At 39.2% G+C, this 15,129-nt stretch overlaps 1 protein-coding gene across 2 annotated transcripts in view; it reads right to left on the reverse strand.

Annotated features, from left to right (window-relative positions):
- The window catches only part of LOC128660657 (ropporin-1-like protein), a 230,393-nt gene that overhangs the window by 14,497 nt on the left and 200,767 nt on the right, over positions 1-15,129 (reverse strand). For both annotated transcript variants that reach the window (XM_053714591.1, XM_053714590.1), the window contains exon 4: positions 1,296-1,457. In XM_053714591.1, coding sequence (XP_053570566.1) covers positions 1,296-1,457 — 162 coding nt within the window. The remainder of the gene's footprint in view (positions 1-1,295; positions 1,458-15,129) is intronic.

Consider the following 15,129-nt stretch of genomic DNA (forward strand, 5'->3'; position numbering starts at 1 on the left):
CGACAGCGTATGCTGTCGGCATTTATCTATGTGCAGCAGACATGATCCGCAATATCGGATCATGTCTGCTCGCACCATAGCAAAAAGGCCCCTTAGTCTGAACTTAAAATGGAGTAGTAGATTTGTTTTCTGGCAAATTTCAAAGTTATGTCCATTTCCACTCCTCCTGTACCATATATGTGTCATTGGGAGCACATTAAAGAAGAGAAAAAATCCCAGTACACTGTCTTTTGATTTTTAATGTAGCAGGAAGTGCCACTGGGACATTTTATCTGCTGGAGAGTATTACATTATTTACACATAGGTTCTTTACCTTAATTTTGCCATTTGAAATAGCAAATGAAGTCTGAAAGCTCAGCCTATTTCATATACATTATATGTATATATATATATATATATATATATATATATATATATATATATATATATATATATATATATATATATATATATATATATATATATATATCCATCCATCTCAGGGAAAAATATCCATACATTTTAAACTCTGCTGCTGGTAAAACAAGTCTTTTTTTATTTCATGATTCAGATAGATTATACATTTTTAAACAACTTTCCAATGTACTTCCGTTATCAGTTATGCTTCATTCTCTTGGTATCTTTTATTGCAGAAGCAGCATGGACTCCTGGGAGCTACCTGAACTCATTTGTAAGCCAAAGAAAATGGACATACAAGTTAAGCCACCAATCAGCAGCTACCTCCAAGCTCCTGAGTCTATCTAGATACACTTTTCAACAAAGGATACAAAGAAAATAAAGCAAATTAGGTAATAGAGAAAAATTGGAAAGTTGTTTAAAATTGTATGCTCTATCTAAATCATGAAAGAAAAAATATTGGGTTTCATGTCCCTTTAAGGGGAAACCAGTTTTACAGTACACTGTCCGTTTAACTAAACCATTTGTAATGCAAAAAGTATAGTTTATTATTTTTAATAGTTTATTATTTTTAAATAGTTCCCTTTCATATGTTTTTTTAAAGTTTTCTGTCCCTTTAACCACTGATCTAGAATGATCTACTATAAGGCTATCCTACAAATTAATAAAGCTTACACATTAAATAAATCAAAATTTATTTTTCTAACATTACAAATATCCCATATACCTATCATTATAGATCTCTCTTTTGTATGTTTAAATATTTTTAATCACACTATTTTAAGGCTAAAAAATATTTTTTTATCAACAATTCCTAAGAAATAAAAGTATACATGAGGAACGTGTCCTGCATTATAAATGGACAAATATTTGGAAAGTAGCGATGGAGAAATACTTACACTTCCTAGAGCACTGCATCCAAGTGCTAGAAATTTCAGCCATTCCACTTCATTCCCAAAGTTATCCAGTTCAAGAATGTTTTTTAATTCCCCTTGTGGCAAACATAGGTCTATCCATTTTTGTTTTAGTAGAGCATTGCTTACAAAGATTTCCGAGGACAGCTATAAACATATAAAATTGGTGCAATTAATCATTAAGTCTTAAAATAGATATAAAAGTCTGCAGTATATGGATTAAAAGAAAATACAAAATGTATATTTAAAGATAAATCCAGTTCTCCATGGTTCTGGGAAACAGCATAGACAAGAGCCAAAAATAAGACTATATGACTATAGCTCAAAGGATTTATTAGTATTAATCTTATGTTTTTCTCTCAATCTTATAGTCATATTGAAATTCTGGTCAGTCATTATCAAAGTAATCCATATGAAGGTGAACAGTACTTTGTGGCTGCCTTGAATAAATCCTGACATAAAAGCCTCATGATGGCAAGAAGTTTGGGAGGATATTGGCAAACAATGGTAGAAGTATGCGAGTGTAAAAACCGGTGGTGACATTTTATGGAAGACCTATATAGGATGATTTATTGGCGTAAATATTGTATGTTTAGGGGTGTGTGTGTACATATATATATATTAATATATATATTTTTTTTTTTTTCTTTTCTTTCATGTAATTAGCAAGAGTCCATGAGCTAGTGACGTATGGGATATACATTCCTACCAGGAGGGGCAAAGTTTCCCAAACCTCAAAATGCCTATAAATACACCCCTCACCACACCCACAAATCAGTTTTACAAACTTTGCCTCCCATGGAGGTGGTGAAGTAAGTTTGTGCTAGATTCTACGTTGATATGCGCTTCGCAGCAGGCTGGAGCCCGGTTTTCCTCTCAGTGTGCAGTGAATGTCAGAGGGATGTGAAGAGAGTATTGCCTATTTGAATTCAATGGTCTCCTTCTACGGGATCTATTTCATAGGTTCTCTGTTATCGGTCGTAGAGATTCATCTCTTACCTCCCTTTTCAGATCGACGATATACTCTTATATACCATTACCTCTACTGATTCTCGTTTCAGTACTGGTTTGGCTTTCTACTACATGTAGATGAGTGTCCTGGGGTAAGTAAGTCTTATTTTTGTGACACTCTAAGCTATGGTTGGGCCCTTTTATATAAAGTTCTAAATATATGTGTTTAAACATTTATTTGCCTTGATTCAGGATGATCAATATTCCTTATTTCAGACAGTCAGTTTCATTATTTGGGATAATGCATATGAATAAATCATTTTTTCTTACCTTAAAATTGACTTTTTTCCCTGTGGGCTGTTAGGCTCGCGGGGGCTGAAAATGCTTCATTTTATTGCGTCATTTTTGGCGCTGACTTTTTTGTCGCAAAAAATTTCTTTGTCATTTCCGGCGTCATACTTGTTGCCGGAAGTTGTTCGTGTTTACGTCATTTTTTTGACGTTTTGCGCCAAAAATGTCGGTGTCACCGGATGTGGCGTCATTTTTGGCGCCAAAAGCTTTTAGGCGCCAATAATGTGGGCGTCATTATTGTCTCCACCTTTTTTTCACATTATTTTAGTCTCATTTTTTATTTGCTTCTGGTTGCTAGAGGCTTGTTCATTGGCATTTTTTTTCCCATTCCTGAAACTGTCTTTTAAGGAATTTGATAGATTTTGCTTTATATGTTGTTTTTTCTCTTACATATTGCAAGATGTCTTAGATTGACCCTGGATCAGAAGCTACTTCTGGAAAAACGCTGCTTGATGCTGGTTCTGCCAAAAGTTAAGTGTATTTGCTGTAAACTTGTGGTAACTGTTCCTCCGGCTGTAGTTTGTGATGAATGTCATGATAAGCTTGCTAATGCAGATAGTATTTCCATTAGTAATATTCCATTACCTGTTGCTGTTCCATCAACATCTAATACTCAGGATGTTCCTGTTAATATAAGAGATTTTGTTTCTAAATCTATTAGGAAGGCTATGTCTGTTATTCCTCCTTCCAGTAAACGTAAAAGGTCTTTTAAAACTTCACATTTTTCAGATGAATTTTTAAATGAACATCATCATTCTGATTTGTCTGTTTCTGATGATGATTTTTCTGGTTCAGAGGATTCTGTCTCAGATATTGACACTGATAAATCTTCATATTTATTTGAAATGGAATTTATTCGTTCTTTACTTAAAGAAGTTTTAATCGCATTAGAGATGGAGGAATCTAATCCTCTTGATACTAAATCTACTAAGCGTTTAAATTTGTTTTTTAAACCTCCTACAGTTATTCCGGAAGTTTTTCCTGTCCCTGATGCTATTTCTGAAGTAATTTCTAGGGAATGGAATAATCTGGGTAATTCATTTACTCCTTCTAAAAGGTTTAAGAAATTGTATCCTTTGCCATCTGACAGATTAGAGTTTTGGGACAAAATCCCTAAAGTTGATGGGGCTATCTCTACTCTCGCTAAACGTACTACTATTCCTACGGCAGATAGTACTTCCTTTAAGGATCCTTTAGATAGGAAGATTAAATCCTTTCTAAGGAAAGCTTATTTATGTTCAGGTAATCTTCTTAGGCCTGCTATTTCTTTGGCTGATGTTGCGGCAGCTTCCACTTTTTGGTTGGAGGCTTTGGCACAACAAGTGTCAGATCATAATACTCATAGCATTGTTAAACTTCTTCAACATGCTAATAACTTTATTTGTGATGCCATCTTTGATATCATTAGAGTTGATGTCAGGTATATGTCTTTAGCTATTTTAGCTAGAAGAGCTTTATGGCTTAAAACTTGGAATGCAGATATGTCTTCTAAGTCAACTTTGCTTTCCCTTTCTTTCCAAGGTAATAAATTGTTTGGTTCCCAGTTGGATTCTATTATTTCAACTGTTACTGGGGGGAAAGGAACTTTTTTACCTCAGGATAAAAAATCTAAAGGTAAATATAGGGCTGCTAATCGTTTTCGTTCCTTTCGTCAGAATAAGGAACAGAAGCCTGATCCTTCCCCTAAAGGAACAGTTTCTGTTTGGAAACCATCTCCAGTCTGGAATAAATCCAAGCCTTTCAGAAAGCCAAAGCCAGCTCCCAAGTCCACATGAAGGTGCGGCCCTCATTCCAGCTCAGCTGGTAGGGGGCAGATTACGATTTTTCAAAGAAAACAGAATTTATGCTTACCTGATAAATTACTTTCTCCAACGGTGTGTCCGGTCCACGGCGTCATCCTTACTTGTGGGATATTCTCTTCCCCAACAGGAAATGGCAAAGAGCCCAGCAAAGCTGGTCACATGATCCCTCCTAGGCTCCGCCTACCCCAGTCATTCGACCGACATAAAGGAGGAATATGCATAGGAGAAATCATATGATACCGTGGTGACTGTAGTTAGAGAAAATAATTCATCAGACCTGATTAAAAAAACCAGGGCGGGCCGTGGACCGGACACACCGTTGGAGAAAGTAATTTATCAGGTAAGCATAAATTCTGTTTTCTCCAACATAGGTGTGTCCGGTCCACGGCGTCATCCTTACTTGTGGGAACCAATACCAAAGCTTTAGGACACGGATGATGGGAGGGAGCAAATCAGGTCACCTAGATGGAAGGCACCACGGCTTGCAAAACCTTTCTCCCAAAAATAGCCTCAGAAGAAGCAAAAGTATCAAATTTGTAAAATTTGGTAAAAGTGTGCAGTGAAGACCAAGTCGCTGCCTTACATATCTGATCAACAGAAGCCTCGTTCTTGAAGGCCCATGTGGAAGCCACAGCCCTAGTGGAGTAAGCTGTGATTCTTTCAGGAGGCTGCCGTCCGGCAGTCTCATAAGCCAATCGGATGATGCTTTTAAGCCAAAAAGAGAGAGAGGTAGAAGTTGCTTTTTGACCTCTCCTTTTACCAGAATAAACAACAAACAAAGAAGATGTTTGTCTGAAATCCTTTGTAGCCTCTAAATAGAATTTTAGAGCACGAACTACATCCAAATTGTGTAACAAACGTTCCTTCTTTGAAACTGGATTCGGACACAAAGAAGGCACAACTATCTCCTGGTTAATGTTTTTGTTAGAAACAACTTTCGGAAGAAAACCAGGTTTAGTACGCAAAACCACCTTATCTGCATGGAACACCAGATAAGGAGGAGAACACTGCAGAGCAGATAACTCTGAAACTCTTCTAGCAGAAGAAATTGCAACCAAAAACAAAACTTTCCAAGATAGTAACTTAATATCTACGGAATGTAAGGGTTCAAACGGAACCCCTTGAAGAACTGAAAGAACTAAATTGAGACTCCAAGGAGGAGTCAAAGGTTTGTAAACAGGCTTGATTCTAACCAGAGCTTGAACAAAAGCTTGAACATCTGGCACAGCCGCCAGTTTTTTGTGAAGTAAAACAGATAAAGCAGAAATCTGTCCCTTCAAAGAACTTGCAGATAATCCTTTCTCCAAACCCTCTTGTAGAAAGGATAGAATCTTAGGAATTTTTATCTTGTTCCATGGGAATCCTTTAGATTCACACCAACAGATATATTTTTTCCATATTTTATGGTAAATTTTCCTAGTTACAGGCTTTCTAGCCTGGACAAGAGTATCAATGACAGAATCTGAAAACCCACGCTTTGATAAAATCAAGCGTTCAATCTCCAAGCAGTCAGTTGGAGTGAAGCCAGATTCGGATGTTCGAATGGACCTTGAACAAGAAGGTCCTGTCTCAAAGGTAGCTTCCATGGTGGAGCCGATGACATATTCACCAGGTCTGCATACCAAGTTCTGCGTGGCCACGCAGGAGCTATCAAGATCACCGAAGCCCTCTCCTGATTGATCCTGGCTACCAGCCTGGGAATGAGAGGAAACGGTGGGAATACATAAGCTAGGTTGAAGGTCCAAGGCGCTATCAGTGCATCTACTAGAGTCGCCTTGGGATCCCTGGATCTGGACCCGTAGCAAGGAACCTTGAAGTTCTGACGAGACGCCATCAGGTCCATGTCTGGAATGCCCCATAATTGAGTTATTTGGGCAAAGATTTCCGGATGGAGTTCCCACTCCCCCGGATGGAAAGTCTGACGACTCAGAAAATCCGCTTCCCAATTTTCCACTCCTGGGATGTGGATTGCAGACAAGTGGCAGGAGTGATTCTCCGCCCATTGAATTATTTTGGTCACTTCCTCCATCGCCAGGGAACTCCTTGTTCCCCCCTGATGGTTGATATATGCAACAGTCGTCATGTTGTCTGATTGAAACCTTATGAATTTGGCCTTTGCTAGTTGAGGCCAAGCTTTGAGAGCATTGAATATCGCTCGCAGTTCCAGAATGTTTATCGGGAGAAGAGATTCTTCCCGAGACCATAGACCCTGAGCTTTCAGGGGTTCCCAGACCGCGCCCCAGCCCACCAGACTGGCGTCGGTCGTGACAATGACCCACTCTGGTCTGCGGAAGCTCATTCCCTGTGACAGGTTGTCCAGGTTCAGCCACCAACGGAGTGAATCTCTGGTTCTTTGATCTACTTGGATCGTCGGAGACAAGTCTGTATAATCCCCATTCCACTGTCTGAGCATGCACAGTTGTAATGGTCTTAGATGAATTCGTGCAAAAGGAACTATGTCCATTGCCGCAACCATCAAACCTATTACTTCCATGCACTGCGCTATGGAAGGAAGAAGAACAGAATGAAGTACTTGACAAGAGCTTAGAAGTTTTGATTTTCTGGCCTCTGTCAGAAAAATCTTCATTTCTAAGGAGTCTATTATTGTTCCCAAGAAGGGAACTCTTGTTGACGGTGACAGAGAACTTTTTTCTATGTTCACTTTCCACCCGTGAGATCTGAGAAAGGCTAGGACAATGTCCGTATGAGCCTTTGCTTTTGACAGAGACGACGCTTGAATCAGTATGTCGTCCAAGTAAGGTACTACTGCAATGCCCCTTGGTCTTAGCACCGCTAGAAGGGACCCTAGTACCTTTGTGAAAATCCTTGGAGCAGTGGCTAATCCGAATGGAAGTGCCACAAACTGGTAATGCTTGTCCAGAAAGGCGAACCTTAGGAACCGATTATGTTCCTTGTGGATAGGAATATGTAGATACGCATCCTTTAAATCCACCGTGGTCATGAATTGACCTTCCTGGATGGTAGGAAGAATTGTTCGAATGGTTTCCATCTTGAATGATGGAACCCTGAGAAATTTGTTTAGAATCTTGAGATCTAAAATTGGTCTGAATGTTCCTTCTTTTTTGGGAACTATGAACAGATTGGAGTAAAACCCCATCCCTTGTTCTCCTAATGGAACAGGATGAATCACTCCCATTCTTAACAGGTCTTCTACACAATGTAAGAATGCCTGTCTTTTTATTTGGTTTGAAGACAATTGAGACCTGTGGAACCTCCCCCTTGGGGGTAGTTCCTTGAATTCCAGGAGATAACCTTGAGAAACTATTTCTAGCGCCCAAGGATCCTGAACATCTCTTGCCCAAGCCTGAGCAAAGAGAGAGAGTCTGCCCCCCACCAGATCCGGTCCCGGATCGGGGGCCAACACTTCATGCTGTTTTAGTAGCAGTGGCAGGTTTCTTGGCCTGCTTACCCTTATTCCAGCCTTGCATCGGTCTCCAGGCTGGTTTGGTTTGAGAACTATTACCCTCTTGCTTAGAGGGTGTAGAATTTGAGGCTGGTCCGTTTCTGTGAAAGGGACGAAAATTTGGCTTATTTTTAGCCTTAAAAGACCTATCCTGAGGAAGGGCGTGGCCCTTTCCCCCAGTGATGTCTGAAATAATCTCTTTCAAGTCAGGGCCAAACAGCGTTTTACCCTTGAAAGGGATATTAAGCAATTTGTTCTTGGAGGACACATCCGCTGACCAAGACTTTAGCCAAAGCGCTCTGCGCGCCACAATAGCAAAACCTGAATTTTTCGCCGCTAATCTAGCTAATTGCAAAGTGGCGTCTAAGATAAAAGAGTTAGCCAATTTAAGTGCTTGAACTCTGTCCATAAACTCCTCATACGAAGATTCTTTATTGAGCGACTTTTCTAGTTCTTCGAACCAGAAACACGCTGCTGTAGTGACAGGAACAATGCATGAAATTGGTTGTAGAAGGTAACCTTGCTGAACAAACATCTTTTTAAGCAAACCCTCTAATTTTTTATCCATAGGATCTTTGAAAGCACAACTATCTTCTATAGGAATAGTAGTGCGTTTGTTTAGAGTAGAAACCGCCCCCTCGACCTTGGGGACTGTCTGCCATAAGTCCTTTCTGGGGTCGACCATAGGAAATAATTTCTTAAATATAGGGGGAGGAACAAAAGGTATGCCGGGCCTTTCCCATTCCTTATTTACAATGTCCGCCACCCGCTTTGGTATAGGAAAAGCATCGGGGGGCACCGGGACCTCTAGGAACTTGTCCATCTTACATAATTTCTCTGGAATGACCAAATTGTCACAATCATCCAGAGTAGATAACACCTCCTTAAGCAGAGCGCGGAGATGTTCTAATTTAAATTTAAAAGTAATAACATCAGGTTCAGCTTGTTGAGAAATTTTTCCTGAATCTGAAATTTCTCCCTCAGACAAAACCTCCCTCCTGGCCCCTTCAGATTGGTGTGAGGGTATGTCAGAACCATTATCATCAGCGTCCTCATGCTCTTCAGTATCTAAAACAGAGCAATCGCGCTTTCTCTGATAAGTGGGCATTTTGGACAAAATGTTTTTAATAGAATTATCCATTACAGCCGTTAATTGTTGCATAGTAAGAAGGATTGGCGCACTAGATGTACTAGGGGCCTCTTGTGTGGGCAAGACTGGTGTAGACACAGAAGGGGATGATGCAGTACCATGCTTACTCCCCTCGCTTGAGGAATCATCTTGGGCAACATTATTATCAGTGGCATCATTGTCCCTACTTTGTTTGGACACTATGTCACATTCATCACATATATTTAAATGGGGAGGAACCTTGGCTTTCAAACATACAGAACATCGTCTATCTGATGGTTCAGACATGTTAACAGGCATAAACTTGATAACAAAGCACAAAAAACGTTTTAAAATAAAACCGTTACTGTCACTTTAAATTTTAAACTGAACACACTTTATTACTGAATATGTGAAAAAGTATGAAGGAATTGTTCAAAATTCACCAAAATTTCACCACTTAAAGCCTTAAAAGTATTGCACACCAAATTTGAAAGCGTTAACTCTTAAAATAACGGAACCGGAGCCGTTTTTACATTTAACCCCTATACAGTCCCTGGTATCTGCTTTGCTGAGACCCAACCAAGCCCAGAGGGGAATACGATACCAAATGACGCCTTCAATAAGCTTTTTCAGTGGTTCTTAGCTCCTCACACATGCATCTGCATGCCTTGCTTTCCAAAAACAACTGCGCACTAGTGGCGCGAAAATGAGGCTCTGCCTATGACTAGAAAAGGCCCCCAGTGAAAAAGGTGTCCAATACAGTGCCTGCCGTTTTTTTAATACATCCCCAAGATTAAAAGAACTATTTATAGTTATAATCCACTAAATATACTTATAAAGTAATCGTTTTAGCCCAGAAAAATGTCTACCAGTCTTTAAAGCCCTTGTGAAGCCCTTTATTCTTATACTAAACTAAGAAAATGGCTTACCGGTTCCCATAGGGAAAATGACAGCTTCCAGCATTACCAAGTCTTGTTAGAAATGTGTCATACCTCAAGCAGCAAAGTCTGCCCACTGTTTCCCCCAACTGAAGTTAATTCATCTCAACAGTCCTGTGTGGAAACAGCCATCGATTTTAGTAACGGTTGCTAAAATCATTTTCCTCTTACAAACAGAAATCTTCATCTCTTTTCTGTTTCAGAGTAAATAGTACATACCAGCACTATTTTAAAATAACAAACTCTTGATTGAAGAATAAAAACTACATTTAAACACCAAAAAACTCTTAACCATCTCCGTGGAGATGTTGCCTGTGCAACGGCAAAGAGAATGACTGGGGTAGGCGGAGCCTAGGAGGGATCATGTGACCAGCTTTGCTGGGCTCTTTGCCATTTCCTGTTGGGGAAGAGAATATCCCACAAGTAAGGATGACGCCGTGGACCGGACACACCTATGTTGGAGAAATTTGGATCAATTCGATTCACAATCTTTGGATTCAGAACATTGTTTCACAAGGGTACAGAATAGGTTTCAAGGTAAGGCCTCCTGCAAGAAGATTTTTTCTTTCTCGCATTCCAATAAACCCAGTGAAGGCTCAAGCATTTCTGAAATGTGTTTCAGATCTAGAGTTGGCTGGAGTAATTGTGCCAGTTCCAGTTCTGGAACAGGGTCTGGGGTTTTACTCAAATCTATTCATTGTACCAAAGAAGGAGAATTCCTTCAGACCAGTTCTGGATTTAAAAATATTGAATCGTTATGTAAGGATACCAACATTCAAAATGGTAACTATAAGGACTATTCTGCCTTTTGTTCAGCAAGGGCATTATATGTCCACAATAGATTTACAGGATGCATATCTGCATATTCCGATTCATCCAGATCACTTTCAGTTTCTGAGATTCTCTTTTCTAGACAAGCATTACCAGTTTGTGGCTCTGCCGTTCGGCCTAGCAACAGCTCCAAGGATTTTTTCAAAGGTTCTCGGTGCCCTTCTATCTGTAATCAGAGAACAGGGTATTGTGGTATTTCCTTATTTGGACGATATCTTGGTACTTGCTCAGTCTTCACATTTAGCAGAATTTCATACGAATCGACTTGTGTCGTTTCTTCAAGAACATGGTTGGAGGATCAATTTACCAAAGAGTTCATTGATTCCTCAGACAAGGGTAACCTTTTTAGGTTTCCAAATAGATTCAGTGTCCATGACTTTGTCTCTGACGGACAAGAGACGTCTGAAATTGGTTTCAGCTTGTCGAAACCTTCAGTCTCAATCATTTCCTTCGGTAGCCTTATGCATGGAAATTCTAGGTCTTATGACTGCTGCATCGGACGCGATCCCCTTTGCTCGTTTTCACATGCGACCTCTTCAGCTTTGTATGCTGAACCAGTGGTGCAGGGATTATACAAAGATATCACAGTTAATATCTTTAAATCCGATTGTACGACACTCTCTGACGTGGTGGACAGATCACCATCGTTTAGTTCAAGGGGCTTCTTTTGTTCTTCCAACCTGGACTGTGATCTCAACAGATGCGAGTCTGACAGGTTGGGGAGCTGTATGGGGGTCTCTGACAGCGCAGGGGGTTTGGGAATCTCAGGAGGCGAGATTACCAATCAACATTTTGGAACTCCGTGCGATCTTCAGAGCTCTTCAGTCGTGGCCTCTTCTGAAGAGAGAATCGTTCATTTGTTTTCAGACGGACAATGTCACAACTGTGGCATATGTCAATCATCAAGGGGGGACTCACAGTCCTCTGGCTATGAAAGAAGTATCTCGGATACTTGTATGGGCGGAATCCAGCTCCTGTCTAATTTCTGTGGTTCATATCCCAGGTATAGACAATTGGGAAGCGGATTATCTCAGTCGCCAGACGTTACATCCGGGCGAATGGTCTCTTCACCCAGAGGTATTTCTTCAGATTGTTCAAATCTGGGGACTTCCAGAAATACATCTGATGGCCTCTCATCTAAACAAGAAACTTCCCAGGTATCTATCCAGATCCAGGGATCCTCAGGCGGAGGCAGTGGATGCATTGTCACTTCCTTGGAAGTATCATCCTGCCTATATCTTTCCGCCTCTAGTTCTTCTTCCAAGAGTGATTTCCAAAATTCTAAAAGAGCGTTCGTTTGTTCTGCTGGTGGCTCCAGCATGGCCTCACAGGTTTTGGTATGCGGATCTTGTTCGGATGGCTACTTGCCAACCTTGGACTCTTCCGTTAAGACCAGACCTTCTTTCTCAAGGTCCTTTTTTCCATCAGGATCTCAAATCATTAAATTTGAAGGTATGGAGATTGAACGCTTGATTCTCAGTCATAGAGGTTTCTCTGACTCTGTAATTAATACTATGTTACAGGCTCGTAAATCTGTGTCTAGGAAGATATATTATCGAGTCTGGAAGACTTACATTTCTTGGTGTTCTTCTCATCATTTTTCCTGGCATTCTTTTAGAATTCCTAGAATTTCACAGTTTCTTCAGGATGGTCTGGATAAAGGTTTGTCTGCAAGTTCCTTGAAAGGACAAATTTCTGCTCTTTCTGTGCTGTTTCACAGAAAGATTGCTAATCTTCCTGATATTCATTGTTTTGTACAGGCTTTGGTTCGTATAAAACCTGTCATTAAGTCAATCTCTCCTCCTTGGAGTTTGAATTTGGTTCTGGGGGCTTTACAAGCTCCTCCGTTTGAACCTATGCATTCTCTGGATATTAAATTACTTTCTTGGAAAGTGTTCCTTTTGGCCATCTCTTCTGCTAGAAGAGTTTCTGAGTTATCTGCTCTTTCTTGTGAATCTCCTTTTCTGATTTTTCATAAGGATAAGGCGGTGTTGCGGACTTCATTTAAATTTTTACCTAAAGTTGTGAATTCTAACAACATTAGTAGAGAAATTGTGGTTCCTTCATTGTGTCCTAATCCTAAGAATTCTAAGGAAAGATCGTTACATTCTTTGGATGTAGTTAGAGCTTTGAAATATTATGTTGAAGCTACTAAAGATTTCCGAAAGACTTCTAGTCTATTTGTTATCTTTTCCGGTTCCAGGAAAGGTCAGAAGGCTTCTGCCATTTCGTTGGCGTCTTGGTTAAAGTCTTTGATTCATCATGCTTATGTCGAGTCGGGTAAAACTCCGCCTCAAAGGATTACAGCTCATTCTACTAGGTCAGTTTCTACTTCCTGGGCGTTTAGGAATGAAGCTTCGGTTGATCAGATTTGCAAAGCAGCAACTTGGTCTTCTTTGCATACTTTTACTAAATTCTACCATTTTGATGTGTTTTCTTCTTCTGAAGCAGTTTTTGGTAGAAAAGTACTTCAGGCAGCTGTTTCAGTTTGATTCTTCTGCTTATAATTTCAGTTTTTTTCATTATAAGATTTAAACTTTATTTTGGGGTGTGGATTATTTTTCAGCGGAATTGGCTGTCTTTATTTTATCCCTCCCTCTCTAGTGACTCTTGCGTGGAAGTTCCACATCTTGGGTATTTATTATCCCATACGTCACTAGCTCATGGACTCTTGCTAATTACATGAAAGAAAACATAATTTATGTAAGAACTTACCTGATAAATTCATTTCTTTCATATTAGCAAGAGTCCATGAGGCCCACCCTTTTTTTGTGGTGGTTATGATTTTTTTGTATAAAGCACAATTATTCCAATTCCTTATTTTTTATGCTTTCGCACTTTTTTCTTATCACCCCACTTCTTGGCTATTCGTTAAACTGATTTGTGGGTGTGGTGAGGGGTGTATTTATAGGCATTTTGAGGTTTGGGAAACTTTGCCCCTCCTGGTAGGAATGTATATCCCATACGTCACTAGCTCATGGACTCTTGCTAATATGAAAGAAATGAATTTATCAGGTAAGTTCTTACATAAATTTACAACGGTTCAATTTACACCATTTCAAAATAACAACCTTTTTTTTTCCAGTCATGTGACTGCTATTGAAAGCACTGAGAAGCAGTGCATTAATTAAAATAGCCAGTAGGTGGAGCTGTCCGCTTGTGTTGCAGCAAAGCCAAGCAAGCTGAAATTAATCAGTTTAACCAGACCTGAAGTATCGAGCAGATTTCAAAGGAATAAGATCTTCCTGTCTATAAATCAGTCCAGATTGGAATGCATAGGAAGAACTGTTTTCAGAAAAATGCAAGTGAAGTCTGTGTTGTGTGATTATTTTATTAGGTTTATAATGCTGTTTAGCAATTTTTTTTGTTCATTTAACTTAGTTTAATTATATATTCTGTGTTGTGTGATTATTTTATTAGGTTTATAATGCTGTTTAGCATTTAAAGTCTTCATTTTAAAGCTTTAAAAATAATGTATTAGGTGTTACTTATGACAATTTTGAGAGGGGCCTGCAACCTATCTCCCTCACTTCCCATTGACTTACATTATAAACTGGGTTTCAATTTACAACGGTTTCGATTTACAACCATTCCTTCTGGAACCTAACCCCGGCGTAAACTGAGGGCTACCTGTATATATATATATATATATAATGTGTAAACTCGTATACATATTTCAGATATTGAGAATTGTACATAATTTTATAATATTTTGCAGCCAAACTTTTTAGTTATATGAAAAAGAGGACATTTCAAAATGTATTCCAGTTCTTTTTTGAGTGTGTTTTAAAAAAGTCATGTTTCTGTCACACTTTATTGTTAACCAATAAAGTGAAGGCAATTGTAATTATCAACCAGTAAGTATTAGTAGGAAACACAAAATAATGCTTCGGTATTAGTATAAATTTAAACAGCATTTACTCAACATTTAGATGAAAAAAAAAAATATTTTTGACCTCTGTAAGTGCTTCACTTTCATATGCATGACATGATATTTTTTAGTATAATGTCCCTTTAATACATTGACTAAACTTTAGGTAAATCTAGTCTCTGTGTACGACGTTTCTTCAGTTCCACTTGCCACAAGGAGCAGCACACCTGTATTAATATCCTATTTAGTGCAATCCTCACTTTACACAATGCCAAGCAAACAAAATTTGAACTTATTACATTGTAATATCACACTTATTTGTTAGCCACCCTTATCCTTTGCCCTTCTTGTTTACCAGAAAGATCCTAAGCATTTACTAATAAAGTCTAAATATGAAGAGCTGGTGAGTCTTGCATTTGCATGATCCACAAATACAAAATAAGCCTCCCCAACAGGCCAGGTTTTCAGGATTACCTTGGATGAGAGCAGGTAAAATAACCATGTTTACTAATCAGCTGATTATTTCACCTGTGCTCCAGT

Source organism: Bombina bombina, chromosome 5 (assembly GCF_027579735.1).
Source record: "Bombina bombina isolate aBomBom1 chromosome 5, aBomBom1.pri, whole genome shotgun sequence".
NCBI lineage: Eukaryota > Metazoa > Chordata > Amphibia > Anura > Bombinatoridae > Bombina > Bombina bombina.